General features: G+C 52.7%; 1 protein-coding gene across 4 annotated transcripts in view; it reads left to right on the forward strand.

Annotated features, from left to right (window-relative positions):
* The first annotated feature begins 664 nt into the window (after nt 1–664).
* Nucleotides 665–27,698, forward strand: part of DOCK11 (dedicator of cytokinesis 11) — a 114,419-nt gene continuing 87,385 nt past the window's right edge. For all 4 annotated transcript variants that reach the window (XM_045029544.1, XM_045029546.1, XM_045029545.1 and 1 more), the window contains exon 1: nt 665–790. In XM_045029544.1, coding sequence (XP_044885479.1) covers nt 689–790 — 102 coding nt within the window. In that variant the 5' untranslated portion in view covers nt 665–688. The remainder of the gene's footprint in view (nt 791–27,698) is intronic.

Here is a 27,698-nt window from a genome sequence, read left to right on the forward strand (position 1 = left end):
GGCAGCGTGCGCGTTAGCACTACTCCCACGGGCCGCGTGCACCTGCAGCTCTCTAACGTGCACCTGTCCTGAGTGACCCAGGAGAGCTCCCGGCTGCAGAGCGAATAGCGGTTCTGGGGGTGAGACAGAAGCTTTCGAGCCCCGCGAGCTCTTCTTACCCGCCCTGTCTCTGATCCCCTGGCGGGCCGGGCTGCAGCGCCCCTGCCCGTGCACTGGAGCCGGGGGGCAGCTGGGAGCGGGTCGGGGCCGGTCACCGGGGAGGAGGCACCCACCGCCCGCTCCCCCGGGCTCCCCCAGGCGCGCTGCTCGGCGCCGCGTGTCCGGCTTTGCTCTGGGGGTCGGGGCGCTGTGGGGCCGGTCCCCGCTCGCTCTGCCCTGCGGCGCCAGCTGCCGCCTTCCCCCCGGGAGCCCCCCTACTCCTGCCAGCCCCGCTCCGGGGACACGGGCCCCTGCTCCGCCGCGAGCCGGGGACAAAGGACTCGCCGCCCGCAGGGGATGGACAAGGCAGCCGCTGTGCGGGGCAGGGACCAGCCCCGCCGGCCGGGGGAAGGGGGCGGCCCCGCCCGGCTGCGGTGCACCCCCCCCGTGACCCCGCCCCCGCCCGTGCCGGGGAGGGGCCGGCGGGCGGAGGCTGCGGGGCGGGCCCCTGCGAGCGGCCGCCGAGCCGAGCCGAGCCGGGCCGGGCACCATGGCCGAAGTGAGGAAATTCACCAAGCGGCTCAGCAAGCCGGGCACGGCGGCCGAGCTCCGGCAGAGCGTCTCGGAGGCGGTGCGCAGCTCGCTGCTGCTGGTGAGCGCGGGGCGCACGGGCGGGGCGCACGGGCAGGGCGCGCCCAGGGCGCACGGGCAGCGGCTGCCCCGCCTGGCCCGGCGCGGCGCGGCGCGGGAAGGGGGCGCCCTGGCGGGCCGGGGGCCCCAGGCCCTGCCCCTGCCCTGTGCCGCGGGGGCTGTGGGGGGAGCCCCTCCCCGCCCGCTGGGCAGCTCCCCCGGGTGGGGTGGGGCCGCGCCCCGCTCGGCCCCGGGGAGGCGCTGGCGCTTCCTGCTGATCCGCTAAGCGAGCCCCGGGCGGGGCTGCCTGGGTCCCCCTGGCCCCGCTACCCGGGCGTGCCCTGGGCTCGCACAGCACAAGTTAGCCTGGGCCAGCGAGCGCCCGGCTCCGCCCGTGGGCACGAGCAGGTCCCTGGTTCGCGGTGCCCCCAGCCGGTGCCCTCGGCGCTGTGCCCAGTGCCCCGGGGGGAAGGCACCACCCTGCGTGGCAATGGGGCTGCGCTGGGAGGCCTGGGCCGAGCCCAGCCCGTGCCACCCGGTCGGCCCAGCAGCCGGGCAGAGCTGGGTGACGTGCTCTCGGGACGGGGTGCTGCAGGGTGACTCTCCCCAGGGAGCCCGGGGTTCGAGCCGGGCACGGGCACGGGCATGGAAGGACCCGTGTTTCTTCGCCGCCGTCCCCGGGCTGGGCAGGTTTTCTAAAGGTTTGTGTGGCACAGGGGCCAATAGCTCTGCCACGGCCAGCGGGGGCCCACGTTCAGCTCAGCTGAGGGCCCTCCGTCCACTGCCGTGTCCCTTCCCTGAGCCCCACCGCTCGTGCAGGAGCCGCCAGGCTGGGGGAGACCAGTGGTCCGGGCCACTGAGCCCAGCATCTCAGCTGTGAGAATGGCCAGAACCTCTCGTTAGGCAGAGGTGGGACAATCTGCCCCCACATTAGGTTTATAGCGTCTAAGGCCAGAAGGGACGGCTGTGATCTTCTAGTCTTGGCCAGAGGAGTGCCCTGGAATCATTCCTATCTGATCTAGAGCAGATCTTTTAGAAAAACAGCCGGCGTCTATCCACCCACCCACCAGGCACTCACACCCGTCTCCCCCTCACCACCATCCATCCACCCACTGCTGCACCCCTGTCTCACTGCACTTCCCCTCCCTGGTGTTGGCCACGCTCCGACTGGGAGCTCTGTGGGGCAGAGCCTTGTGCAGCGGGGCCCCCACTTCCTGATGGGGGCCCTGGACACTATCTCAGTACACCCAGACATCAACGAGAGGCCACCTCCTCCTGCCCCGCCGGGCACGCATTGTCCGTGGCGCTGGGTCTGTGGGGGTGTCAGGGAGCCTGCCCTGCTCAGCGCAGGGCTGTTTGTGTCCTGCTGTCCACGGTGACTCCTGGGTGGTTGTTGCAGGGCCAGGTGTGAGTTGAGGTGGTTTCTTCCATGGGATGGAGGCTGCTGTGAGGGAGCTGGTTAGGGGTGTTGCCCATTGGAAACAGTGGACTGTGTGTGTTTGTACTTCCAGAGCCACAGGTAGAACCCAGGAATCCCAGCTCCCAACGCTTCCACCAGCCCTAACCCATTACACCCACTCCCCTCCCTGAGCTGGGGACAGAACCCAGGAGTTCTGGCTTCTAGCCTCCCACCCCAGCCCTAACCCATTACACCCGCTCCCCTCCCTGAGCTGGGGACAGAACCCAGGAGTTCTGGCTTCTAGCCTCCCACCCCAGCCCTAACCCATTACACCCGCTCCCCTCCCTGAGCTGGGGACAGAACCCAGGAGTTCTGGCTTCTAGCCTCCCACCCCAGCCCTAACCCATTACACCCGCTCCCCTCCCTGAGCTGGGGACAGAACCCAGGAGTTCTGGCTTCTAGCCTCCCACCCCAGCCCTAACCCATTACACCCGCTCCCCTCCCTGAGCTGGGGACAGAACCCAGGAGTTCTGGCTTCTAGCCTCCCACCCCAGCCCTAACCCATTACACCCGCTCCCCTCCCTGAGCTGGGGACAGACCCTGACTCCCACCCACTCTAAACCACTACACCCCATGCCCCTCCCAGAACTGGGATAGAACCCAGGCGTCCTGACTCCCAACCCCCTGCTCTAACCCACTACACCCCTGTCCTCTCCAGGAGCCCTAATAGTCAGAGAGTGACTTACATCCTCAAGCTCCCTCTCGGGCCTGGTTTGCAGCCCCCCTGCTCTGCTGGGCTCTGTGGAGCAGCCCCAGCTAACGCCCAGTGGCCTGTTAGTCTGTGTGAGGGTCACAGGAATCGGCGCCGCTGTGACCTATTCTCCTCACGGTTCTGGATTGTTATTTCTATGGTGGGAGCTCCAAGCAGTCCCGGCCTCCTTGTCCTGGGCACTGAGCAAACGTTGCACAGAGGTGGTCCCTGCCCCAGGCAGCTCACAGCCTAGGATCGACAACACACAGCAGTGGTACAGAGAGAGGGAGGGGGCTAGAAGCAGAGAAAGATGCCCTGGTATAAGCGAGGAGTCCCCAGAGGTCTCTGTAGTCACAGAAGATCAAGTGTCGAGAGGCGCTGCTTGTTCCTTTTAAGTTTTAGAAAATAACCAGAGGGATATTGTGTTCCTCTTAGACAGCCTGTACTCTAGCCCTGGGGGGCAGGGTGTCCCTGCCAGCCCCGTACTCTGGATATCTCTGTTGTATTCACTTTTTAGTGTGCGTGCAACGTGTCTCAGGTGGCATGTCACCAGGATCCATCACCTAATTTGGTCCGCTGGGTGGATCATTAGCTGCCCTGCCCTGGGCCGGCTACTGAAAGGGAGCGTGTCGTGAACTCTATACCCTACTGAGTGTGTAGGCTACGGACTGAACGTTAACAGCAGGGCTGTGGGTGCTCCAGCATTTGACATTAGGGTCAGATCCAAGCTTCTCTGGGCCGTAATTTGATTTGCTGCGCTGTTCCTCTTTGAATTATGTTAGGAGACAATTACGTGTGACCTTGAACTTGACAGAACGCTATTCGAGCCTATGTACAACAATACAAGTACAGTTTGTGCAGGCACGTCTCAGTACAGATTATTTCTACGAATCCTAACCTGACAGACAACATCTGTGGCATAAATGAAGAATTTTAGACAAATCTTTTAAAAACAAAGCGGCCAAGATTCAGATCTCTGAATTTAACAATATCTCCCCAGACTCCGAGATTTTAAGGCCGGAAGGAAGCATTATAATAATGTAGCCGAACGCGGGCCAGAGAATTTCACCCAGCAATTCCAGCGTCATGTTGAATCTGGGTTTCTCAGCAGGCTCCCGTTCGTTTTGCTCACTGTTTTTCAGGAACAAGTCAGATGTACAAAAGTTTTATTAAAGCTGATGGAACTTTTCTCATTAAAATTGTGATTATCTCCGTGGATAGTCTGCTAGGTACCTGACAGCCCAGTGAGGACACAGTCCCTGCACTCGGGGACGTACCAGCAAAACAGACAATGGATGAGAGAGGAGAAGAGAAAAAACCCAAGTCCCTGAGCCAGTAATGATGTTCAGCACCCATCTGGCATGTTCTTTGTTTGCATCCCCACCCCCTTGGCTCGCACGTACATACACGCGCTCCCTGGGCTCACCTCTCTCTCTCTGTCTTTGACACACACGTGCCCCAGAGCCCATTAATGCATCTTTGGAATTGGTTTGCGTGTTCACAGCCAAGTGTTGGGGGCGCAGAGAGTTCGATTCCACAGGGCGGGGACCTGCTGTCTCTGCAGAGAGCCCAGCTCCTGACAGCTGAGCAGCCGGGATAAACAAAGCCAAGGCTGGAAGTTGGGTCTCCGGTACGGGGGCATGTTGCTCTAACACTAGGTCAGAACCAGAGTCCCAGGCTGACCTTGGGACAGTCCCATGAACTGAAGCCACCTTCACCCTGGGACTTGGCACTCTGCTTCTGGCTGGGAGCAAGGCACTCAGTCACGCGAGGGAAGAGACTCACCTAGCTTGGGAGGGGAGATTGCCCATAGCGATAGGAGGAGGAAGAGAGGCAGAGAGCAGAACCTGGCCGGGAGCAGTGGCGAGGGGAAAGCCTGAAGGGCCTTGGGGTGAGGAGGTGCTGAGAGGGCAGGGGAATCGTCTCACGTTCGGGAGCCATAACATCTCCCGCATGCGTGCTGATGACCCGGCCTCGTGTACAAGCAAAGCACAATGTGGAGCTGCTTGGCTCACGCTGTGCCTGTTGGGAATGGTGTGAACGCACTTACCTGGCCTCCTCCAGCACTACCCGTGTGAACAACTTTCCGAGGAGATTCTCATCACGGGCTCAGAGTGGCGGGTTCTGCATTTGGACTCCGGCACCAGCGACAGTTCATTTTAGCACAGCGAGCCTGAGGGACTGGGACAGCTCGCAGGTCCTGTAAAAGGCACCAGTCCTGAGAGCTGCTATCTTGGAGTACAGAGTAGGTACAGCATGGGCCGGGGCAGTGCCTGCTTCCTTACACAGCCCTCCAACCGTGCCTAGCTCGGCAAACCCGGGGCTGATCCAGCACCTCAGTGACTATAATCCTAGGCCTGTCTGAGGCCGTCAGCCAGGGAGGTGCCAACTAGCCTGAGACCTCACTGTCACATAAACCTTTTTGGATGCTCTGAACCAGGCCAGATTCAGGCTAGTGACCGTGGAGTGTAAAGATCCATCCAGTGCCGTGCAGTTATAATGCAGGAAGTGAGGTTTAGCCAGTCAGAGCTCTCAGCTGAGTTCAATACTCCCACCCAGCACAGAACAGCCGAAGGGATGCCTCTTCCACCAGCTGCTGGGAGAATTTCTGTTTGTGAGCCCTGGAGTAATCCAGTCTCCGAATCACTGCCCTCCCTCGCTGGTCTAAGCAGCTGTGACCGTCTTCAGCTCAGTCTTAGCACTGAACCACTGTATGGGTCCATAAAGGACAGTCATACTCAGGGAGTTGGCCCATTGTCCACCGACGCTGACGGGAGTCTTTCCAGTGAGCATCGATCAGGCCCCAGAATAGAAAATACACAGTGCCTTAGAGTTAAATTTATCCTCCTGGAGGAGCTAACTGCGTGGGTACACCAGGGAGAGCCTAATTCGCCTCCATCACTTGGGGAATGTTTCTTTGTCACATAGCTTCTGCAAATAGGCTTAAAGGCAAACATCTTACTGAGGGTTACAGAGCACCTGGCGCTGGCCGCTGTCGGAAGACAGGATATTGGGAAGTGGATCTGACCCCGTAACGGCCCAGTGTGGCCGTTCTTATGTACAGAGCTTTTAGCAGCAGGAGAATGGTCTGGTTTTATTGTGGAATAGACACTGCTCAAAAGACGACATAACTCCAACTAGACAGGGACTGCTGAGAAATACCCCTGTGTAGGCTAATCTCCATGTGTGTCTCATGTTGTGTAGTGTGTTGGTTAAACAGCACCCGTAGTGTTCCTGCACTGGTGGATTTTAAGGTGGTATTGTTTCTATTTTCACTTCTAGTGAAGCCTAGCTAGTAGGGGGAGAGTTGGAATGAGTGTTGTTCCTTTTGTTGTGTGTGTGAAGCAGGGTGAAATCCTGCCTTAGCGAAGTCAATGGGCATTGTGTCATTCCCTTCAGTGGGGTTGGGCGTTCACCCCAGGCCTGTGAAAGGGAGGAGCTGAATACTGCACTAGCCACCGTCAGGTGTAATTCCAGCTTCCTCCCCCAGCTCCTGCTCCTCCAGTCCTGGGCTCTCACCAGCGCAGTGTGGGAGCAGTTCTGGACTGGGCGAGGCAGGTGGGGGATTTTGCCCTTTTGACTAGGCACTAGGATAAGGCCACCAAAGTTATTTCTACTTGTGCTGTGAAATGGGCTGTAATCCCCATCTCTAGAGGCGAAAGGGCTGCCCACAACACAGCCTGGGACATTCATAATCTTGGTGGCTAGGATAGGAGAGAACAGAACTCTCAGCCCACGTCATTTCACCTCCTCTAACCCTTAGCCAGCATATGGAAGCTGCTTCTCCCCTTCCATAACTCTGGCTTCTCTGTCTCTCTCACACCACACAGCAGAGGAAAACAGTCATCAGGGAGGGGTGAGAAAAATAGTCTGGGGGAACCCCCCCCCCAAGGCAAGCTGGATCCTTAAGAACAAAACCCAAAGAGCCCTGACTACTCTGGGCAGTGCAGACATACGGGAACCCTCGTTCTTTCTGCAGGCCTGAGGTTTTTCACACAGCTGGAGGGTGCGATTGAATCAGTTACAACCTTTAACATTCCCTGGGTTTGCCCGTCTGTAAACGAGTGGCTGGATCACTTCTGAACAAGGTCACCCTTTTCATGCTCTTGCTGTGTTTAGTTAGTGGTCGGGCTGTGGTATAAATGGCATGCGATGGCAGACCGTGCTGCCTAGGGAACAGCAGGGCTAAGATAAAGTGCTCAGTGGTTCAAACCCCTCTTAACCGAATGTTTGGTCGCGAAATAAATCTTGGGGTCCCAGACAGTAACATGTTGCCATCTGGGCTGCAGCCTCACACCCAGGGTGTAAAGTGAGAACACCGGCCGGGGAGGCATTGCGGAAGCCGAGCCAGGACACAGGGACAAGGGGAAGCCTTGGTCTCATGCAGGCAAGGATTGTTCTGGCTGAGCTTATCTGTCCTACAAGTGCTAGTATCATAGTATCTAGGGTCTCTCTTCCCCTCTGTGCTCAGGATGGGGAGTCCCCCAGCCAACAGGGAAGGAGAGACTGTTCTGGCCCAGCCCGGCTCGGTGCTGTGAAGAATTGCACACAGGAAAACCTGCAGACAGCCGTGGGAGCACAGGGTAGAATTTGGGTACTTCTGCTGTAGGAGTTATAGGGAGACGTGGATCAGGCTTGCCAAGCATGGTCTGCAGACAGGTTCTTGCTGACCGTGGCAGTGGCCTCTGTGTGCATCTGCTCCCCGCTTTGGAGCACATGAGTCTTGGCTTCACCACGGGGAATATTGCTGGCCATGGCAAAGAGCCTCCCACTTAGTTTAATAATGTGAAAGTCCCCAGTGGGAATAGGATCCAAAATGCTGCATAGGCAGCAAAGGTACAGAGCTCTGCCTGAGGAAAGCCCATCAGCTACCCCAGGTAATCTCCTTCTCTTTGTGAAAGCGAGACCATCGTGATTTCAGCACCACGCCACAAAGTTCATGCATCTCATTCCCCTTGTGAACTCTAGTGTATTCTAAAGGAGCAGGGCCTCTGCCATAACGTCAGTGCAGGGATGGGGGAGTAGATTTAATGGCTTCCAAAGGTGCTGTCCCGTGTAGGGGAGAGAAGTAAAATATATCACCAGGAAAGCAGGAATTTGGGCAAATATAGACAAACTGTTTCCCTGACAGTGTTGCCAAAAATAGTCATCTGGTGGCAATTTTAACTCTGACAGTGTTACTCCTACTTTTCTTCATATCGTTCTGTCACGGAATGAATTGAAGATCCAGTCAGTACGTCACCTTAAGGATTTATAAAATAAGTCATGGGTGTAATACAGCATCTTAGCTGAAAACCAGCAGCTGCAGCAACACATTCAGAAACATCAGCCAGCCTCATCCTCAGTCTACGGTGCAATGCATTACCTGAGCACGCCTGGGTGGTCATGCACACGCGTGTCTGCACGCACACGCATTTGTGAAAATCTCTGCTGGCAGAGGGCTGCGAGGGTTTTTGCCAGATTAAATAATGCATCTGCTCTCTCAGGTGCTATGTAGATGCCTGAGATGTGCTCCCTGGCCCCTAGCTATTAGGGAACTGGCAGAACGCCAAAGGAAGGTCATTTTCATTTGATCCAGTCTGGGCTCGGTTTGTACATGGGGCTCAGTTTCCAACAGAAACAAAGTAAGAGACAAAAACGGCCCATAATGGTGGTGGTAGAGAGGCTTTGACTAGAGGCAAAAAAGATTTTATTTTTTCTTTGTGCGTCTCTTTCAGTTTAATCTGTATGATTGGCTGCAGGATTTACACTCATTAGACAGTACACGAGAGAGCCTCTCTGCAAAGAAAACAACCTTCCAACGGCATAAACCCTTGTTGTAATAACCTAACCCCCTGTGAACGCCGACAGTGCTGGCTGTGTGCTAGGCTGGTACAGACAGATGTGCGGACGTGGGGTCTGCCCTGAAGGATTTACGGTCTGAGCAGTCACTACACTGGTATAATATTGACAGCAAACAGCTGCATTACAAAGGGTGAAATCCTGGGCCCATTGAAATCAATGGGAGTTTTGCCTGCCACATCAGCGTGGCCAGGATTTCGCCCACCCCCTACACATCAAAATAACTAGGGCCACATTTTGCCACCTTTACTCACTCTGAGTAGCACCTTGCTCCCGGGGTGGTCCCGTTGACCTCCATGGGGTGACTCGTAGGGTAAGGCCGCTCAGAGACCCGGATTCGGGAAAGCACCGAAGCACCTGCTGAAAGTTAATCACATGCTTTCCTGGTTCAGGGCCACGGTGAGCTAGGGTATTGGAGAACAGCTCAGCGTTAGTCACGTGCCGTTCTGTGCTCTCAGGCGATTCACGCAACACAGAGGGGTAGTTTTGCTCTGGCCTCCAGAGCAGCATGGGGCAGAAGGGGTGTAGGAGCACTGCTGAGGTACGAGTGAGCACTGCTAACATCACATCCCCTAGTGCCGTTCAGCGTGGGTCCCACCTAGAAACAGCAAAACACCTCCCCCCACCCCACCTCCGAAATTCGCCAATTGGCAAAACCCCTGGCTACCACCACCACCTTCCCTGGCCTCCTGCTGCCCCCTCACAGCTCTGCCCTGTGTGTGGGATCGAGGCCCCTCTCTGCTACTGCAAGAGGTTCCACCCCCAGGCCGCCGAGGCGGGCAGTAGGCTGGTGGGTGGCCGTGACGGTGCAGGACCCGGTGAATGGACCCTGGGTGGTGTTTTTGGAAGCTGGGGCTGGTTCTCCAAAGGTGCTAAATCTTCTCCCTCACTATCACCGTTTCGACTTGCCCCCGGGAGCTGAGAACCTGACTGTCCTGGCTGAGAAGAGATCTCGCCCCAGCGAGCCCAGAGGGCCTTTCTTCTCTCTGCTGGCTGCATTCACCTGCTGAGTTTTGGGAGGGCGCAAGCCCGCCCACCTCTGAAGGCCCCTCCCCCAGCCTAAGGGGAGGAGCTACCAAACCTGAGGTTCAAGCAACTATGGGGGACAACTAATGAGAAAACAGGGTCAGAAATGAGGGTACAGGTTCAAAATCAGGGATCCGGAAGGGGACACCAACCCCTGGCAGTGCCCGCTGCGGCCTTTTGGTGAACAGCTGAACATACTGCTGCTGACTGATTGCGCTACAGCGAAGAGAAATGGTCGAGACGTACAGCCTGAGTAATGTCCCCAGGTGGGCTTGAACCACCGGCCTTTCAGTTAATAGCAGAGTGTGCGGCCCAGTTGTGCCACAGAGACACCTAAAGGCACCTACCATCCCTGTTTACTAGGCAGGCATGTTAGGCAGCTTAGCCCTGGCTGCGTTCACGTGAGCAAGCAGAGCCCTGAGCCTGACCTGAGTGTCTCACCACAGCTTCTTAGAGAGAAGGATTCGGGTCGGCTGCGGTTCTCTTGCACCTAGGGACAGGAGGGAGGAGGGCATGGGCCCTTCCCACCCCTGCACGTACATGTCCCATCATGTTTTGCCAGCCAGGATGAGATTTCAGCGTTGTTTTGAATGGCTGAAGGCTCTGGAACCCCGATCCCGGCAGTGGGTGCACTCCGGTGAATTGCTACCGAGGGGGTCTGAACAGACTGTTCCTGTTAGTAAAAGGAAGAGGCTAGAGGGCTGACTCTTCTCCTTGGTTCTGGCTAGCGCTGGTGACTGTACCGTGCACTGATGAGAAATTCTGTTCCCGATTGGAAGCGCCCAATAGCCAGGGAGGCGCTTGGATCTGGGGTGTTGGTCCAGGCCATTGTAGAAAGTGGGGCCATTGGTAGAGTCCCCCCCAAGATCGAGGGTGTTCGGACCCCACGTGCTCAGTTCTAATATAAGTCGTGGTGGCTTTTTTGGTATTTCCTTTAAAGCCTAACACGCTGCTTTATTATCTCTAACAGGGTTGCAAAATGATCTCATCATTATTATTATTGGCAAATGTCTTGGCAAAATGGTGAGAATCTTTTAAAATCTCTGTGGTTGGGCAGTGCAATCCCGTCCGATAAATCATTTGGACAGCGACCAGCTTTCAGGTGCAAGTGTTTTCAGATCCCTGGTTAATCCCTCTCCTTGCTCCCATTCTCTCCAGAGCACAGGAGCAAACTCACACGCCTTCCTGTGTCCTGCTGCCTTTCCAGAAATGCTGGGAATTCTCTGTTTCCCTGCAGCTGCCTCCCTCCATGGCCAATCTGGCTTCGTTCTCTCATTACCTTAAAGATACCAATCAACGCTCTCCCTTCCTGGTCCCAGGGTCCTTGCTCACAGCTCAGTCTGCTCTGCCCAGCACTCCCCTGGCTCCTGCTGTTTCTCTAATAGTGTCTAGTCTGTTCTTGCCGGCCCTTTTCTCACCCTCATTGACTCCTCTCCTGATGCCACGTGAAATAGCTTTGTCTCTGGCCCTATTAATTTCCTGCTGATCTAGCGATGATTCAATATCAGAGCTCTGGGGGCTTCTCGGGGGAGCAACGGCAGAGGGGAAAAGATTCTCTCTCTTCCAGGGCAGCTGTTGCACAGAGCTTAGTGCCCCAGCTCTCTCATTCTCTCCTGTTCTCCCAACATACCCGGGCTCCAGCTGCTTCTGGCACCTCTCCCTCAGCCTCCATGCAGCCAGCCCCAGGCGGCGCAGGCTGAGCCAGCAGGTCCTGCCCATAAACCGTGGTGCTCTGCTCCCGAACAAAGGAAACACAAGCAAAGCCCAAGTGAGAGTAAATCCTTGATGTGCTGTGGCCACCACCTCGGGCAGGAGCAAACAGCTGCTGGGCCCCCATGTGACTTTCAGCGTGTCTGAGCCCAGTGGCTTGAGCACTCGGGGGTAGGGGGCAAAGGCCCCCGTTGGCTTTCCTGGGAACTGGAGAGGGCCCCGCCCTGGGTGAGAGGAGGAGTGCTCAGCTGGTTTGTTCAGAAGGGCTGAATTCCCTGGAGAAGGTTGTGATCAGCTGAACAATGAGGTGTCTGTGGAGGGATGGTTTAAAATGGAAGTGACTTACTAGTGACCGGTTTGGGTCCAGTCCTCCACTCCCTGCTATCTCAGTAATCGCTTACCCCAGGCAAAGCGGGCGCAAGCTGCTGCAACATGCACAGCTACTCATGTCGTTTGGGACAGAGATGGGGATTAAATAGCAGCAAAACCAGCCCAGGGGAAGGCCATTTGCTCTCCAGCTGCAGACAGGGTTTTCTTAGCTCAGCCAGAACAGCCGTGGACTCATGCCCGTCTGTGTGGAACTGACTTCATTCGTTTCCAGAAAGGCTCTCTCCCTTTGGCCTGAGCTCCGTCACTGTGTCAGGGGATTGCAAGAGGGGTTCAGAGCAAGCTGGCCCCACGCCTCCTGGGCTCCTGACAAAACCCAGCTTGATCTAATAGTAACATTAGTAACAGTAAATCTTTTAAATTATATGTCTTCAGGAACCAAAGTAGCTAACAATTTTCCAGCCCATTAAAACAAATTCCATTGGAGATTTAAGCACCTGATTTGTTGCCACTGAAGTGAATGAGAAAACTCCCTTAAAATCAGCAGCTGCCGCACTGGGCCAGAAGAAATTGGGAAAATGAGAAGTAACGAGCAATGAGAAAAGGTTTTTGTTGCTGCGCACGGAGGCGAGCTGGCTCTGCTGGACAGACATGACTAAGATATCTGGGAGAGCCGGCCATGGAAGTTAACGAGAATCTAGATTTAAAAAATGGTGATCTGTGTTTAAAAAGAGCAGGTAAAATGTAGTGACCGTAACAGAGCATTACCAGAAGCAAATACAGAATAAAACAGTGTAAACTCCCCTATATTGTAACAGGACTTTCCTTTTTCGCTGTCCCGCACAAGCATCAGTCCTCGCAGCACCCAGATGGAGGAGGGAAGTATTATTATCTCCTCTTAACAGCTGAAGAAACAGAGAGACCAAAGGTCAAACCCTGTTTGCCCATCTCTTCGATTGTCTCCGGGGAGCTGCTCTGGAGAGTAAGATGGTCATGCCTAGGGCCCGGCTCGGAGCTAAGTGCTGTGCAGACGCAGCGCAGGGGGCGGTCGGTGCCCGAGAGCTCACAGACAGATAACGCGGGAGAGGCCTTGGGAGGACGAGAGACTCGCAGAGCAAGCGGAGGCGAGCAGAAGAGCTGCAGTTGCCGGTGGTGCGTGATCCGTCGGGATCAGAGCGGGTTTGACCCAGACAGGGTCGGCGCTAGATTGCGACTGGGCTCTACCCCTACGTGGGAACTCTCTCCCCACCCCAGGGCAGGTCCCTGGCCCCAGGGGCTGCTGTGCAGGGGGAGGCAGTGAGTGGGGCCTTGGCTCCACCCCCCTATGCTCTGCTCCGTGCATCTCCATTGGCTCCACAGAGCTGGGTCCAGCTGTGATTCCACGGGGGAGAACGTGGCCGTTGCGCATTCCTGATAAGCAGAGATTGTGTAAACTGGGGAATTGTCTGGACCTGGAATAAGCCGGCAGCAGGAGCATCCCCATTAGCACTTATTGTAACACAAGCCCTGGCATCCTGCTTCCAAAACCTTTTCTTCATGCCTGCCATGAGGAGGGCATTGACGCCGGGCGGGAACACGTGCCTGGCCGATCCGCATTGCTGACAATACCCAGCGGGGCGGGACATTTGCCATTCACGCTCCAGTTCTGGGCTGCTGTTTTGTTTGGATGTTTTACTCCTGGTGAGCTCTGTGATTTGTTTTGAATGACAACGTGCACTTCCAGTTGTCTCAGCGGGGCGAGGCACAGCGGAGGGGAGGGGCAGGGTAACGGAAGAGAGAATATAGGGTTGGGCGGAGGAAGAGGCAGATGATAAAGAGCCAGGAGAGGAGAGGAGGGGGGGCTGCATTGTACAGGGGGGAGGCAGGAGCTGCAGACGGATCGGAGAGACCAGATGGAGACCAGAACAAGGCGGTGGGGTGGGGGGAACCAAACACCGAGCCAGGCTCTCGGGTCCAGAAACTGCAGTTATTTGTGCTTCTCTGTATTTCCCACGCGTCTACATTCAGGGGACGAGGACGGATTGTCCCTTACGTTAGGGGCCTGTAACAGGATTCACTCACTGCTGTGGCACCTCCTCGTAGCTGGGTCTGTGGATCACCATTCATCCAGACCAGCACCTCCTTCCGTTGCTCACTGGCTCCACATCCCTCTCGCTCCCTGGGACCCAGCCCTCCAGCCAGGTCACTGCAGATTTCCCCTTTCTGGGGGAGCCAAGTGCCACCGGCAATCTACCCCTGTGCCGTCTCAGGTAGTCTTCAGCAATTCCCGCTCTGCGCTACTGTCACCGTGGCTGGTAGGGGAACCCAGGCCTGCCCTCTGCTCTGGGTTCCAGCCCCGGGACCCTGTCAGCAGCCATCACCACTCACTTCTCTTTCCTCGGGCTTCCTCCCACTCCCATGCGTGTGCCCAGAGGCGAAGGCAGGCTCACTCCCGGCAGCCTCTTCCTGCTCTCAATTTCCAGGCTTTCTACACGCCCACCTGCTCCTGCCCCACCGGGCTTCATCTTCAGTTAGTGCTTATGGGTCAGGCCTGACTCTGCCCCATGTCCAGTCATTAAGGTTCATGACCCTTTCGGAGCCACTTTAACTCCACCAGTGCTGGTGTGGGGTGAATACCCCATCACAGGGCCCGACCCCAGCTCCTATTAACAACAATAGAGGGTAATGGAGGCCTGGGTTCCCTGCACAATCCTGCCTCGTGTACTGCCCAGGCTGTGCACCTCCTCCTGCATTGCAATGCGTTTGCTTGAAGGGTGAACGGGCACCTCACACTCGGTCGTTTTCTGACCGAGAGCTTCATTTGGCAGCTTGAATGTTTTTGGTGTCGTTTGTTTGGACGGGAACTTCGTGAACGCTTTTCGCAATCCAGCCCCGGAAGGGTTGTTCGCGTGTGCCTGCAGTAGGCACAGAACAGAAAGGAACGTTGTTGCAGCTAGTATTCAGTCTGCACCTGAATTAATTTGGCCCGCTGAGCAGGCCCAGGAGCAGCTGGCATGAGCAGCTTCCTGTGAAATATTCACTTCTGTGAAACCTTCACTTTTGTGCTGCAGTTTCATGGATGTTAAGCATGTTGTTAAGGCGACCCGTGTGTGTGTGTTTCCTGGCTTCTGCCACAGTCTTGTGTATAACCTTGGGAAGTCACTTAACCACGCGACGCTTCAGTTTGCACAGCTGCCAGGTAGATCTCTATCATTTCACCTACCTCCCAGGGGCATTCAGCTAGTTTGGAGAGCTTCCGGGCCCTTTGGCCAAGCTTCTGAACAGCCCCTTGACGGAGAAATGGGTTTTTCCTGTTAGCAAGCAGAGGGCTGATGTGTCATTGATCGTTTTATGATGTCTGGAGCCCAGGTGCTTTGGAGCTGAACGCTAAATGTAAATTCCAAACCACATCAATCCATGATGAGGCATCATCAATGTCTGTAAAGCCCTTTGGCTCCTGAGATGGAAGGAGCTTTCCTAAGTGCAAAGTAGCAGTGCTGTTGTTGCTGATGATTTCCCTGACACAGCACAGTACAAAAACAGATTGAAAAATCAGCCCTGACAGAGATCCAGGTGTCCAGTGGAAACACAAAGTCTTTTGCCAATTTTTAATCCTGGCCCCACTATTTCCAGAGGAGAAAATCAAAACAGTGTTTTGTTTACATTCCTCTTAACTCGAAATAGCTATGACTCCATTCAAGTCTGTGGAGATGCACTGAACTTCACCAGCTCAGGGGCTGACTCTCTGTCTTTGACGTACACAAGCAGGAAACCCACATTTGGTCTAGCTTAGGGTCAGATTCTACCCTGGGATGTGCACTATTGATTCCTGTGGGAGCCCGACGTGTCCCACAGCAGAAGATGCCATAGCAATTGGTGCCTAATGGTCATTATAATGTGTGATGCAGCAGTGTCCGGTGACTCTGCTTGGGACCAGGAGTGCATTGTGCTGAGTGCAGCACACACACGTAGGTAGGCGTGGGAGAACAAGTGGGTGCGATAAAGAAGAGGGTGAGGGTAACAGGAGTAAGATCATGTGGTTACGTTGCTGAGCTGTTATAGTACCTCTAGCTGTCCATCCTCTCGGATACACATTTAAAACCAAGACCTTTTCTGTGCCAGGGATTTTCCACGATTTCAGTGCTGGGTGGCAGGCACCAGTGTAGTGATGCTGATTTGAGCTTAACCTCGGCCTGGTTCTCCATTCCTCTTGTGTGGTCATTGTCACTGGTGCAAAGTGGGTGTTGAGCATGATGGCGTTTTAACTCACTTTGCCTTGCTCGCAGCGTTACCAGTTCTCACCATTTTATCTTGAGTGTCTCGTTACTTGTTGTTGTTTTTTCTTAAAGCCCCAGCTCCTGGAGTCAAGTGATTGGGTGAGACTCTCTGCATTCATTTGAAAAAAAAGTGAGGTTCCAGCCTTCCTGGTTGTGGAAGAGAGCCCCCAAACCAGAAGGAAAATGAAAAGAACCCCACACTTGTTATTTTTAAATCTCACGACTTTAAGCCAGTCTCAGGATGTTGTGATTTTTGAATTCCTGGGGTTAGCCCCACTTCTGGTGTAAACAGCCACACAAGGTGCAAGGCAACGGAGAGTCTGGCTCCTAGTGTAGATGGGCAAAGAGGTTATTTACAGGGGAGGCACTTAGCCCTGCTTGGAACTAGAGTAAATACACTGATAATGTTCCAGGCTGCACTGGGCAGTTACACAGCGGCTGTAACCAGAGCAGATCCCCAGTGTAGACAAGGCCTGACAACTGGGTCTGCTCCACAGCCTCACCCCCATTGGCTGGTTGGGTTTTTTGAAGGCATCCTGGCAGAAGTGGGTCTTGAGGAGAGTCCTAGGACTGGCCCTTCGTGCCACCCCCTTCTGCCGTTCTGATGGATTTGCTGCTTCTGTGTAGAGCTCTGTTTCTGAAATTAGCAAGAGAGAGAAGTTTGATGGTGAATGACCAAGGCTTCCTCTTGCTCCAGGGCTGTCTGTGTCTGCTCTGTGCTGCTCCTGTGCCCTGGGAAGGAGAAAGTGAGACTCTGACAGCCCTTTTGTGCCATGAGGGCAGCATACAGGGGGCTGGATCAGCCTCTCGGGCTGTCTACACTACAGTTAAAAAACCCACATCTGGCCTGTGCCAGCTGACTCAGGGGCGCAGGGCTCAGGCTAAGGGCTGTTTAATTGCAGTGCAGATGTTCTAGCCCAGCCTGAACATCTGCACTGCTATTAAACAGCCCCCTAGCCCGAGTCAGCTGGCACGGGCCAGCCGCGGTTGTGTTTACACTGCAACTAGACCCTTTCCCACTACCCTTCGAGTGTGATGCTCCCAGCAGCATCTGTGCATACAGAAAAGGGGGTGGGGAATGTTTTTAGGCCTTTAGAAGATGCCCCTGAAAAGAAATATTGTGAATGGCTGGTCTGAGATGGCCACAAGGAGAGCAAGAGTTATCTCCTGTGTTGCAGATTCAGTATTACCAACCCCGAACATGCAGAAATCATGTCAGGCCCCCAGAACATGCATGGTTTTTAAAAAAAAAAAATTCTCCATTTGGGTTCTTCTTATTTGGTTCTTGAGTCCTTAGGTCACACTCTGGTTACATCGTCTGCAAACGTGAGGGCTAGAAACTTACTTTTTTAACTGAAAACGGAGATCCCCACATTCTAGGGGGGTGGTAGTGATGCCACTCTCGTTACCGTTGGGACTAGCTTACGGTTTAACAGCTGATTTTTCTAAGTGCTCCAATATCCACATGTTTAAACAGATTTTCTTGAAAATTGCTCTGGCTCATGGGGATCCAGGACAGTGTTAGTGATCAAAGTTGAGGTCATTCAAGCGAGCGATTCCTGACATACAGCCCTCCTAAAAAACCATGTGGCTTCAACATTTAAGAGTTGTTGCAACTTTCTGTGCACAAGCCTTGGGCTCAAACTATGGCTCTGATCCTCCCCAAACTGATTTCACGTGGCTGCTTGGGATTGATCTTAGCTAGTGTCTGGCCCCCTGTGGGGAAGCAGTGTTTTTAAACATTAATCCACATGAGGAGAGATTACCAAAACTGGGACTTTTCAGCTTGGAAAAGAGACGCCTGAGGGGGGATACGATAGAGGTCTATACAATCATGACTGGTATGGGGAAAGTAAATAAGGAAGTGCTATTTACTCCTTCTCATAACACAAGAACTAGGGGTCACCAAATGAAATTAATTGGCAGCAGGTTTAAAACAAACAAAAGGAAGTATTTCTTCACACAACACACAGTCAGTCTGTGGAACTCCTTGCCAGAGGATGTTGTAAAGGCCAAGACTATAACAGGGTTCAAAAAAGAACTAGTTCTTGGAGGATAGGTCCATCAATGGCTATTAGCCAGGATGGGCAGGAATGTTGTCCCGAGCCTCTGTTTGTCAGAAGCTGGGAATGAGCGACAGGGGATGGATCACTTGGTGATTCCCTGTTCTGTTCATTCCCTCTGCGGCACCTGGCACTGGCCACTGTCAGAAGACAGGCTAGGGGGCTGGATGGACTCAGTATGGCCGTTCTTGTGGGGCAAAAGTTGGATCTAAAATGTGGCTCAACCCAAATTGACAAGCCAGGAAAAATCACTTCCCCATGTGCAGTAGCCCAGGGATTCTGTTGCAAGCCAGAGTACGTACAGGCAGCCTGTGGTCACAAGCAGCGGGTGGTTCCAGGTGACATACTGTGGCTCTTATCCCTGGGGGGCTCTGCCATCCACAGACTCCCCTGGAGCAAGGCGAATGCCCAGCAAGCTGTCCGGTTTTGACTGCTCTGTATCACTGGAGCAATGCAAAGCTTTTGGAGTCGGGGGAGATCATCAGGTCTACAATGGATGCGACCCCGAGTCCTGCTAGCTGCAGCAGGAATCTCTGACACTCTGAGCACACTCACTGCAGTAAAGAAATGCTTTTAGAAAACGACTCCCAGAAAAAACTGTGGCTTGGCCTTAGCTCCAAGGCCCCACGCCTTAGAAACTGCGGTGCCCGTTTCCTGTGGACGCCGTATCACAGTCTCTGCATGGTTCCTAAAGACAGTGACCTAAACTAACACTAACCCCACTCTGCAAGCCCTCGCTGTATAATTAGAGAAGTCAGCACTGTGTTTCAAGAGATGGAAAAGATCCAGGTTCTAGAATCCCCTTTGGGGTGTGGTTCTGAGTGGGGCTTTGTCGGCTGCTTTTCAGTCTGAGTCGGCCAGGGAGTTCCTGCACCGCTCTGCTCTGGCTCTGCCCGCCTGGGACGTATACGCGGGTGTTACCGGTGTAAAACTTCCTTTGTGAAACAAATGCAACGTATGATCACATGCTGTGGGCACATCCTGTCTGGCATGTGCCTCTCTGCGCATGCTGGAAAAGAGGCAGCCGGATGGCTCAGGCTGGGGTGAATCTGCCCCGACTCCCCACCAACCTGAACTTGTGAAAGGTGTTTTCGGAGTGGGTCCCTGGAGAGGATTTCCAGGTGGACTGTGGTATCAGAGGGCATGATCTACTCCTGTTAGTGAGCGTGTGCCGGCTCTGCTCTCAGCCCCGTGTCCCGCACAGGCTGCTTACGCTGGCAGGAATCACCTGGGCAGGGGCGGGAGGTGCCGTGCAGGTATCGTGGCAAGGCAGGACACGGGTGCCCAATTACAGCTGCTTTTGCACCAGTGATGACCTCGTTGGGGATGGTGCTGCTGCTGCAGATGCCAGAATCTAAGCCTGTATTTTCAAATGGAAACTGAGAGTCATTGTCATTGCTCAGATTCTCCGAAGCTGCCCCCCCTCGTCCCAAAGCAGGGACTTTTCCTCCTCCTGGAGGCTCCGGCTTGCATTGTCCGACAGGAACCCTTGGAGGAGAACAGGAAAGCTGTTGTGTTTACTCTGCTTCTCATTAAAGTCCAGGCCTGGGCAGAAGAACACAGCAGCCTGCAAGCATGGGGTGAGGTGGGCTGCATTAGCCAGCTGGTCTCCCGCGGCCCTGGCCACCCAGCTTAGCCCTGTGCTCCCTGTCGGCTCTGTGTGGCGAAGCAGGCAGGGGAGGGCTGCAGGGGGTGACGTGCAGGCAGCAGGGCAGTACAGTCCATCAGGACCCAGCACTGGCTATGGAAGAAGGAGGCAGCGAGTGGTGACAGTCCGGTGTGGGAGAAATGGGCTGGGGGGATGCTGCTACTTGAGCCCCAGCCTGGGGGAGTTTTTTTTGTTCAAAGCCTTGGGAGAAATCCTGCCGATGGGAAAGCGGTGCCCAGATCGGATACCACAGTGATGGGCATGGTGTAAGGTCGGGAAGAGAGGGGAATATTTGCCATGTTACTGTGCCCCGCCAAAGGGAGGACTTGATTTGTATGGTGCTTGGTAGAGAGAGTCTCCCATGGTGACAGAGGTGAGAGACACTTTCCCAAACTTTAGGCAGCAGAAAGTCCGGTCCCCAGAGCCAAGTTTTGCTGCCCTGTGGATGGGCTGCCAGAGGGATCACAGGTGGCTGCTATGAAAGCAAAATGAACATGTGCCTGAGTTCCAAGCTGTCTGCAGTCCCTTGCACACCCCTTCCCCGCCCCCCTGTAGACCACTCTGCCCAGGACACGTCATCTCTGTAAGGACCCTGGGCAGGGTCCTGGGAGTCTGTGTATAACTACGGGCCCCTAGCTCTGCTCCGCTTTGTCCCGATTTGGGGGAGCCTGTGCTCTGGCCTCTCTGCAGGTTTGGGGGGAGATGGGACAGGAGCGAAAAGCAGGGGGTGCACCCACATTTTATAGCTGGCCCCAATGGTCATTGCTTCTGAGGCCCTGCTCTGTACAGCTGTGTGGATGCTTGTCTCACGTCCTTAGGATCCTTTGGTGCCAATAAGTGCTGTTAAATGACAGTGGGACAAGGCGAGGGAGGGAATATCTGTTATTGGACCAACATCTGCTGGTGAGGGAGACAAGCTTTTGAGCCACACACAGCTCTTGCCCAGGCCTGGGAAAGGAACTCCCAGATCACAGCAAAATGCCGGGTGGAGCAGAGTGTTGAGCGTAAGGGGTTAGCACATATGGTAAGGGACCATTCAAGGTACAGTGGCCGGTTAACACCTCTGCAGTCAAGAGGACAAAAAGAGGGGGTTAGTGGGTTACAGATTGTTGTAATAAGCCATGAATGCAGCACCTCTGTTCAGTCCATGATTTTTATGTCTAGCCCAGTAACCAATCTAAGCTCGCAGGCTTGTCTTTTGAAAGTGTTGTGCATTTTCGGGATTTCCTTTCGGGATGAGGACTGAGAGGTCAGCTATAGAGTGATCACTTTGGGAAAAGTGTGCACCCACAGGTGACAAAGTGTTTATGTCTTTTATAATTTTCCTGTGCTTCAGGGAGTCCATTGAAACACCTGGAGCATACAAAGGATGGGGTTATGCCTATTTCAAGTGGATCACTACTTCTGATTCCCAGTTTCCTCTTCTAGGATGTATAATCCCTTTGTAGGAAGAATGACGCTGCCCTCCATGCATTGCATAGATGAATGGGTGTTGCCAGCTTGCATGAGGGTTGATGTTTTTCTTTAAGTCCCAGCTCCTGGAGTCAGGAATTATGTAAGAATCTCAGTTTGGTGATGGTGGGTTTGGTTTTTTGGTAATGAAAGTTTTAGCTCTAATGGCTGCAGTGAAAAGTTTGAAAATGTGACTAGAGTGACGCAAAGATGGCTCCGGAAGCAGAAGGCAAATAAAAAGAACCCAAAACTTAGTACTTTTGTAAAACAAAACAAAACAAAAAAAACAACTTCATGATTTTTAATCCAATCCCATGAAGTTTGGGGAGCCTGATTCGTGATTTCTAAGTGTTTGGTGCTGGAGATACTTTTCTTCTGTTATGGTTATTTACTGGTAAAAATTCCTCACTTTTCCATAGTGTACTTGTTTAAAGTTAGATTTCCCCAGTTCTCGATTCAATGTAAACTCTTTCACAAACAAAGTGTGTGAACAAAAGCTGAGATGTGATGTCTGTGGTTTTTATATGCTTATGTATCCAGGTTAGTTACCTCTCTCGGAAGTTGTTCCCCTTCTGAAATTAGAGGTTGCAAGTTTCAAAACCAGTGTGAGTATATTACACATGCACACGCCTCTTCTTTTTTGAGCATCACTGACTGGGCCACTGCGGTTAGCCTGTCCAAAATGTTAAATTATATGTTGTCATTTTAAATTTTATATATATATATATATATATATATATATATATAAATGCACCTTTTTCAATCAGTTCCTCAGCTTAACTTTTGCCTCATGTTTTCTATATTTTTCATCTAGTTGGTCCTTTAGGACCTATTTTAAAATATAGTTTGTACTGGGTTTTATGAGATGCATCCTAGAAATGATTTCATACATAAATCAATGCATTACGGAGTTACAATAGAGAAAATAGAAAGTGGATATACTGTAAAAAGCTGACCAAGATTTTTGTGAGCAACAGTTACATAGCCTGATGCGTATTTTTAGATTTGTATGTGATCTGTGTTATTTCCCCTCTTTTGTCCAGTGCACTTGACAGCTGTCACTCTTACTATTCAGATTATTGGTGTCCCTGTTCAGGATGCCGTCTCTCTCTCTCTCTCTCTCTCTCTCTTTTTTTTTTGGTGTGATGAATGGATGTGTTTAGTTGAGTCTCAGATATTTCTCCATCAAGTCACAGTGAGAAAACATGACATCTCTTGTTCACAGGCTCATCCACAAACAAAAGGTTTTTAGTGCAAGGTTAAATGACAGTGACGAAGCTGCAGTGAAGGTTGACTTTAGCAGGGGAAGGATCATCTACTGAAAAATAATGTCAGTGTTAACGGGTTGGCATTTGTGCATCAAGAAGTGAAAGTCTAATCTAGTCTAGTTCCTACACTGGGGCTGTGGGTTAAATAATGACCAACTTCCGTTCTGGAGCAGGAAATGTGAGCTGATGGTTACTGATGAGTCTTTCACATGCTGTCTAAACAGACTGCGTGAAGTGATTAATGGCAAAGTAAAAACAGCTTTTTGGTCTGTGTGTTACTGCTGCAAGCGGATGATGGACAATTACTCTTCTGGGTTGGTTTGTTTTAAATGCGAGCCCCCCGACATGACTAATGATATGAAATAACTTGTTATATTTGTTCCCTTAAGGTACTATTTTGAAAACCCTCAAATCTTTGTGAAACAATCTTTTCTGCAAATTATGTACAATGCGTAACTTTATTCACCATCTGGGGTGATTTGGAAGAAAAGGGATACTGAGAAAGAGGCCATTGGAGTATATTTCGATTAATAAACGTGTTTGTAAGAAATTCAGCAGGTGCAGAAAGGAGGCCATTGAAGAGAGATTGTTGTACTGGCCTGGAAAGTTTGAAATGGAACTCTCCTGTCCTGTCCTCAATCCCATGAACATCCCAATTGTCATTATAGGGCGGCTCATGAAAGTTGGGCTAGTGGCATTTAAAAAAATACTATTTCCTTTTTAGAAAAAGTGTGCCCAAGACCTCGTTCTGAAACGAAATGTAAAGAATTCCATCGATTTTGCAAATGGATACAGGACAGATCTTTGTCTGACTCCTCGTCTGCCTCCGGAGTCCCTCAGTCTGTCTCCTTGATGCATCAATCATTCACTTACCCGTTCCTTGTGTCCTCTGTGGCTGTTTCCCGTGGCTGTACGCACCCTGGTGCCCAAAAGCTGCATGTTCGGGGGCGCCTGTACGTGGCTCTCGCTGAACAGGGTTTGGGCAGCCGTACAGGTGACGGCAGGTTCCACACAGAGACAAAGCAGCTTTGCCTTGGGGTTAGTTTCTGAGCTTTCTCACTCTTTGTATCCGCACCCAACCAATGGCAGAGCCTTGTGCCTGCGTGGCTGGGCAAAAAGAGTTTGTCTCAATGGAGTAATGCAGCTGAAGGCCCTGTCAAGATGCTGGCTGGCGTGTTTGAAGCCATGTTGTTCCCTAGGAGGCTTCCTAGGCTATATTATGGTGGCCACCATCTTGGACGACACACCGAGGGCCTCCTTGGCTCGGCACAGAGAGGGACCCAGAACGCAACCAGACCACATGGCTTCAGCCGTGCTGGCCTGGATTCAGTGCGGCTCTCAGGAGTGTTAAGCTAACTTGACTGAGAAACACACCCGCTGTCTGTCCAGACACATCCCTGGAGACCATCTCCCTGCTGCCTCCCACGTGTTACCTCTCGCCCCGTGTCTGGAAGCATGATGCTCACACTCCTTCTAGCTGGCCAAAGAAGCTACCCTGGGAGGTACTAATGCAGCATGCCTCTGAGCTGACCTTCCCCTCGCGAGCTCCAGCATGTGGCCTCCGGGTGAAGGTGAGGAGAGACGTGTGAACCCAAAGCAGCCCTGTCAACCCTGCTGTAGTAAGGGGACACAGGCCCTTGTCCTTTTCAGCTGAGCTTAAAAATATCCTCTGTTGGTGCATGTTAGCCAGGAGCAATTTGCTCAGCGTTGTGCAAAAGGACAGTGACCAGAGGCTGCTTCATCATCTCCTACAGAGAAGCTCCAGATTTCTGCTGCTGCCCTAGCCTGGCACTATCCCCGTGGGCAGCCCTGATTCCTCACGTGGCAAAGACAGATCAGCACAGAATTTCTTTGCCACCCACGGGGTCACTGATGTAGAAAATTGCTGAGCTTTATGGTTTGCTTTGCTGTGCCTGGCGGAGGCTCTGGGGTGGAACCAGACCCTCACGAGCTGTACAGAACGAGTGTTGTAACCGGGTTGGGAAATGTTCCTCCATGGAGCAATGTGTGCAAGCTTGTCAGTTTAATGCAGCCCAGTGTCGACACCTGCCATGTCTTTGACTGTGACCCCCCCCCCCTCTCTTTCCGTGGGCCGGTCTTGATTCTCCCTGGAGGGAGATAGTGGTTTTGTTGCTGAGGTAGCCAAGCTCCCTTGTGCTCCAATGTCAGCTGACCCCGTAGAGTCGGCTTCTAGTTGTATAATTGCTTAATGCAATGGCTTCTCCTCTACTGTCACGATTCGGTTGGAGCCATCTGCTGATGTAATAGCAAGAGGCTGAATCATTTACACCAGTAGGTGTCTGTGGTTTGCAGTTGAACAGAACTCAGCAAAAAAACCGAAGACTTTTGACATCTTCTTTCAGGGCTTAAAAAGCTTCATCTCCCGCCCTGTTAGATCTGCAACCTTTGATACGTGCCGGAGAGCAAAGATATATTTGTGATGCCTGTCTTGCCATCCTCCCAGTCTGCAGTTATAATTTGCATCAGGCACATAAAAATACTTCTCTCTAACTGGGTGACAAGCTGTACCCGAGGAATTCAGGGTCTCCTGGCTCATAGCTGTGCTGTGGGCTAACAGGCAAGTTTGTTTACAAAGACTTGACCTGCACCTTTCGGTTTCACTTTGAAGGCGTTGCTCCAACTCATCTTCTGGCTTGTGGCAGTTGGGTTGTGTTTTGGTGATAAGTAAAACGAATGTGATGTGACTCTGCCATTAACCCAGCAGAGTTATTCAGCAATATGGGTTCCTGGGCCAATGAGGGCTGCAGCTGATTGATACAGGGAGGACTAGATGGAGAATGATTTGATGCCCTTGAAAATGGTGTGGTGCAATCCTTCACTGAAAACGTGTCAGCTGACCTCAAACCCTGTGATTTCGTGTCTGTTTCATGCATGTGGGTGGGCAGCTTCCATTCAGGCTTTAGGTGATGCTGTTCAGGGATGCTTGAGAGCAAACTAGAAAGCCCTAACCCCCTCTCTGACCTCCCTGCCTGGCTGGGCATTGCAGAGTCTGCTGGTTAAGGGGTCGCACTTCTCACATCTTTGAAAAAAGGCAACGTAAAACACCCTTGGCTCTTGATACCCAAAGGCCCAGCCTTGCAAACCCTTGTGAGTATTTTGCACTTGTGCCGGTGGCTGGACGAGATGGCTAAGAGCTCAGATCTGTAGGTCTGTGAAGTTTCCCCACATACAGCTGAAGGTCTGTTCCTGAAGGGTGCTGGGTTTCCTCAGCTCTCCCTGAGCCCTCCTGGCAGGCTGGAGCCTCGTGGGAACCCTGCCATCCGGGTGCTATACATAAGAGGGGGGGTATTACGTCAGATGCTTTGTTGAATGTCATTAAAATCAGAAGAGGCCCCTTAGAGCAGAAGAGATGAGGAAATGCTGGGCTATTTTTTGGAGCTCAATAACACCAATTGCTAGTGCTCTCGTAAGGAGGGCTTGGGTTCATGCTTAGACCTTGAAGTCTTTATAATTCAATTGACACCAGTTCCTTTAAAGACGCCTGTGCCGGGATGTGCTCTAGAATCTCTCCTTGCTAACTGGTCGTCAGCCACCTAACAAGGAGAGAAGAATTTGGCTCTTGTCAAAGGGGGGTGGGGGGTGGAAATAGTTTTGGCATCCCCAGGCTCATTTCCAGGATTTTTTCCCTTTTGACACAAAGTGAATCCCTGCAGCCCTGTTACGCTGCTTCTGCAGTATAAAAGACTCTTAAGGTAGGCAGGAATGACCGTCATCCCTGCGCCAGAGCTGGAGAAAGGGGTCTCAGTGTGAAGGAGAATGCAGGCTCAAGACTTGAGTTTGCCATCAGATTTACTGGTTTTCCTTAATTGGCACGGCAGCAAATGCTGGTGCATGTTCAGAGCAACGTGTTAAGGGCTGGTTTGTTCAGGAAGCAGCTTGGCTCAGAGAAAGTCAGACTCTATTTTTGTGCATGCAGGATATAAGAAAAGCCAAGAAAGTGACTTTTAGGATGTTTCTGCCCATCACTAGCGAGTCTTTGGCACGTTGTCACAGTGCATCTGTTAGACTGAAATCAGAGAGCTGTCCGGGGACGCTAACCAGCAGCTACATTCAGGGCCACTTCCTGCCATCAGTGCTCAGTCCCAGCTCGGGCAGTGACGTCTGAGTAGAGGCTGCGGGCTCTAGCCATAAGTACATGAAGTCAAATTTCAGCTGCCGTCCCATCACACTGCTGTGAGTGTGGAAGGCCATGAAAGCATGGGACTGCCGACGCTGGGGGGGGTGAGAATGGAGAGGTGGGAGGTGGGGTTGGCTTTCATCCCTTCAGTGTTGCTGTGGTATCAGCATTGTCAAATCCAAGCATTCAGAAATCATGAGATTGGCTTGAAAACGGTGAGACATTAACAGCAATGAATATCAGGTTCTTTTTATTTGCTTTCTTGTTTTTGAGCTTTTGGGGGTTCCATTTTCAATCTCTTCTTTGCAATCGTGAAAGCTAGTAACTTCCTTTTCTTAAAAAAAACAGTGTTAACTGAGATTCTCACATAATCAGATGACTCCAGGAGCAAGGGTCTTATGAAAAGCTATCACAAGACTTGTAATAAAATAAACACAAGAACATAACACAAGAAGTAGAGGCCATCAAATAAAATTAATAGGCAACATGTTTAAAACAAAGAAAAGGAAGTATTTCTTCATACAACGCACAGTCAACTTGTGGAACTCTTTACCAGAGGATGTTGTGAAAACCAAGACTATAACAGGGTTCAGAAAAAGCTAGATAAGTTCATGGAGGATAGGTCCATCAATGGCTATTAGCCAGGATGTTCAAGGATGGTGTCCCTAGCCTCTGTTTGTCAAGCTGGGAATGGGCAACAGGATGGATCACTTGGTGATTCCCTGTTCTGTTCATTCCCTCTGGGGCACCTGGCACTGGCCACTGTCAGAAGACAGGACACTGGGCTGGATGGACCTTAGGTCTGACCCAGTAGGGCCGTTCTTATGCTCTAAAATCAGAGGCGTTGGCAGCACTTTGACCGGCCACTGGAGCTTCACAGATCCCTGCCTAGTTAGGGGAAACTGCACAGAACTCCCTGCTACAGTCCACAGACGCTGTTGAGCGTCTGTGCTGGAGCTCCTTGTCCTGTGGTGGTTCACCAGACCATTTACGCTGACGGGGCCTCATCCTGGGAAGTCTCCCGAATTAGGTCTTCCACGTGGTTGTGATT

Source organism: Mauremys mutica, chromosome 9 (genome assembly GCF_020497125.1).
Source record: "Mauremys mutica isolate MM-2020 ecotype Southern chromosome 9, ASM2049712v1, whole genome shotgun sequence".
NCBI lineage: Eukaryota > Metazoa > Chordata > Testudines > Geoemydidae > Mauremys > Mauremys mutica.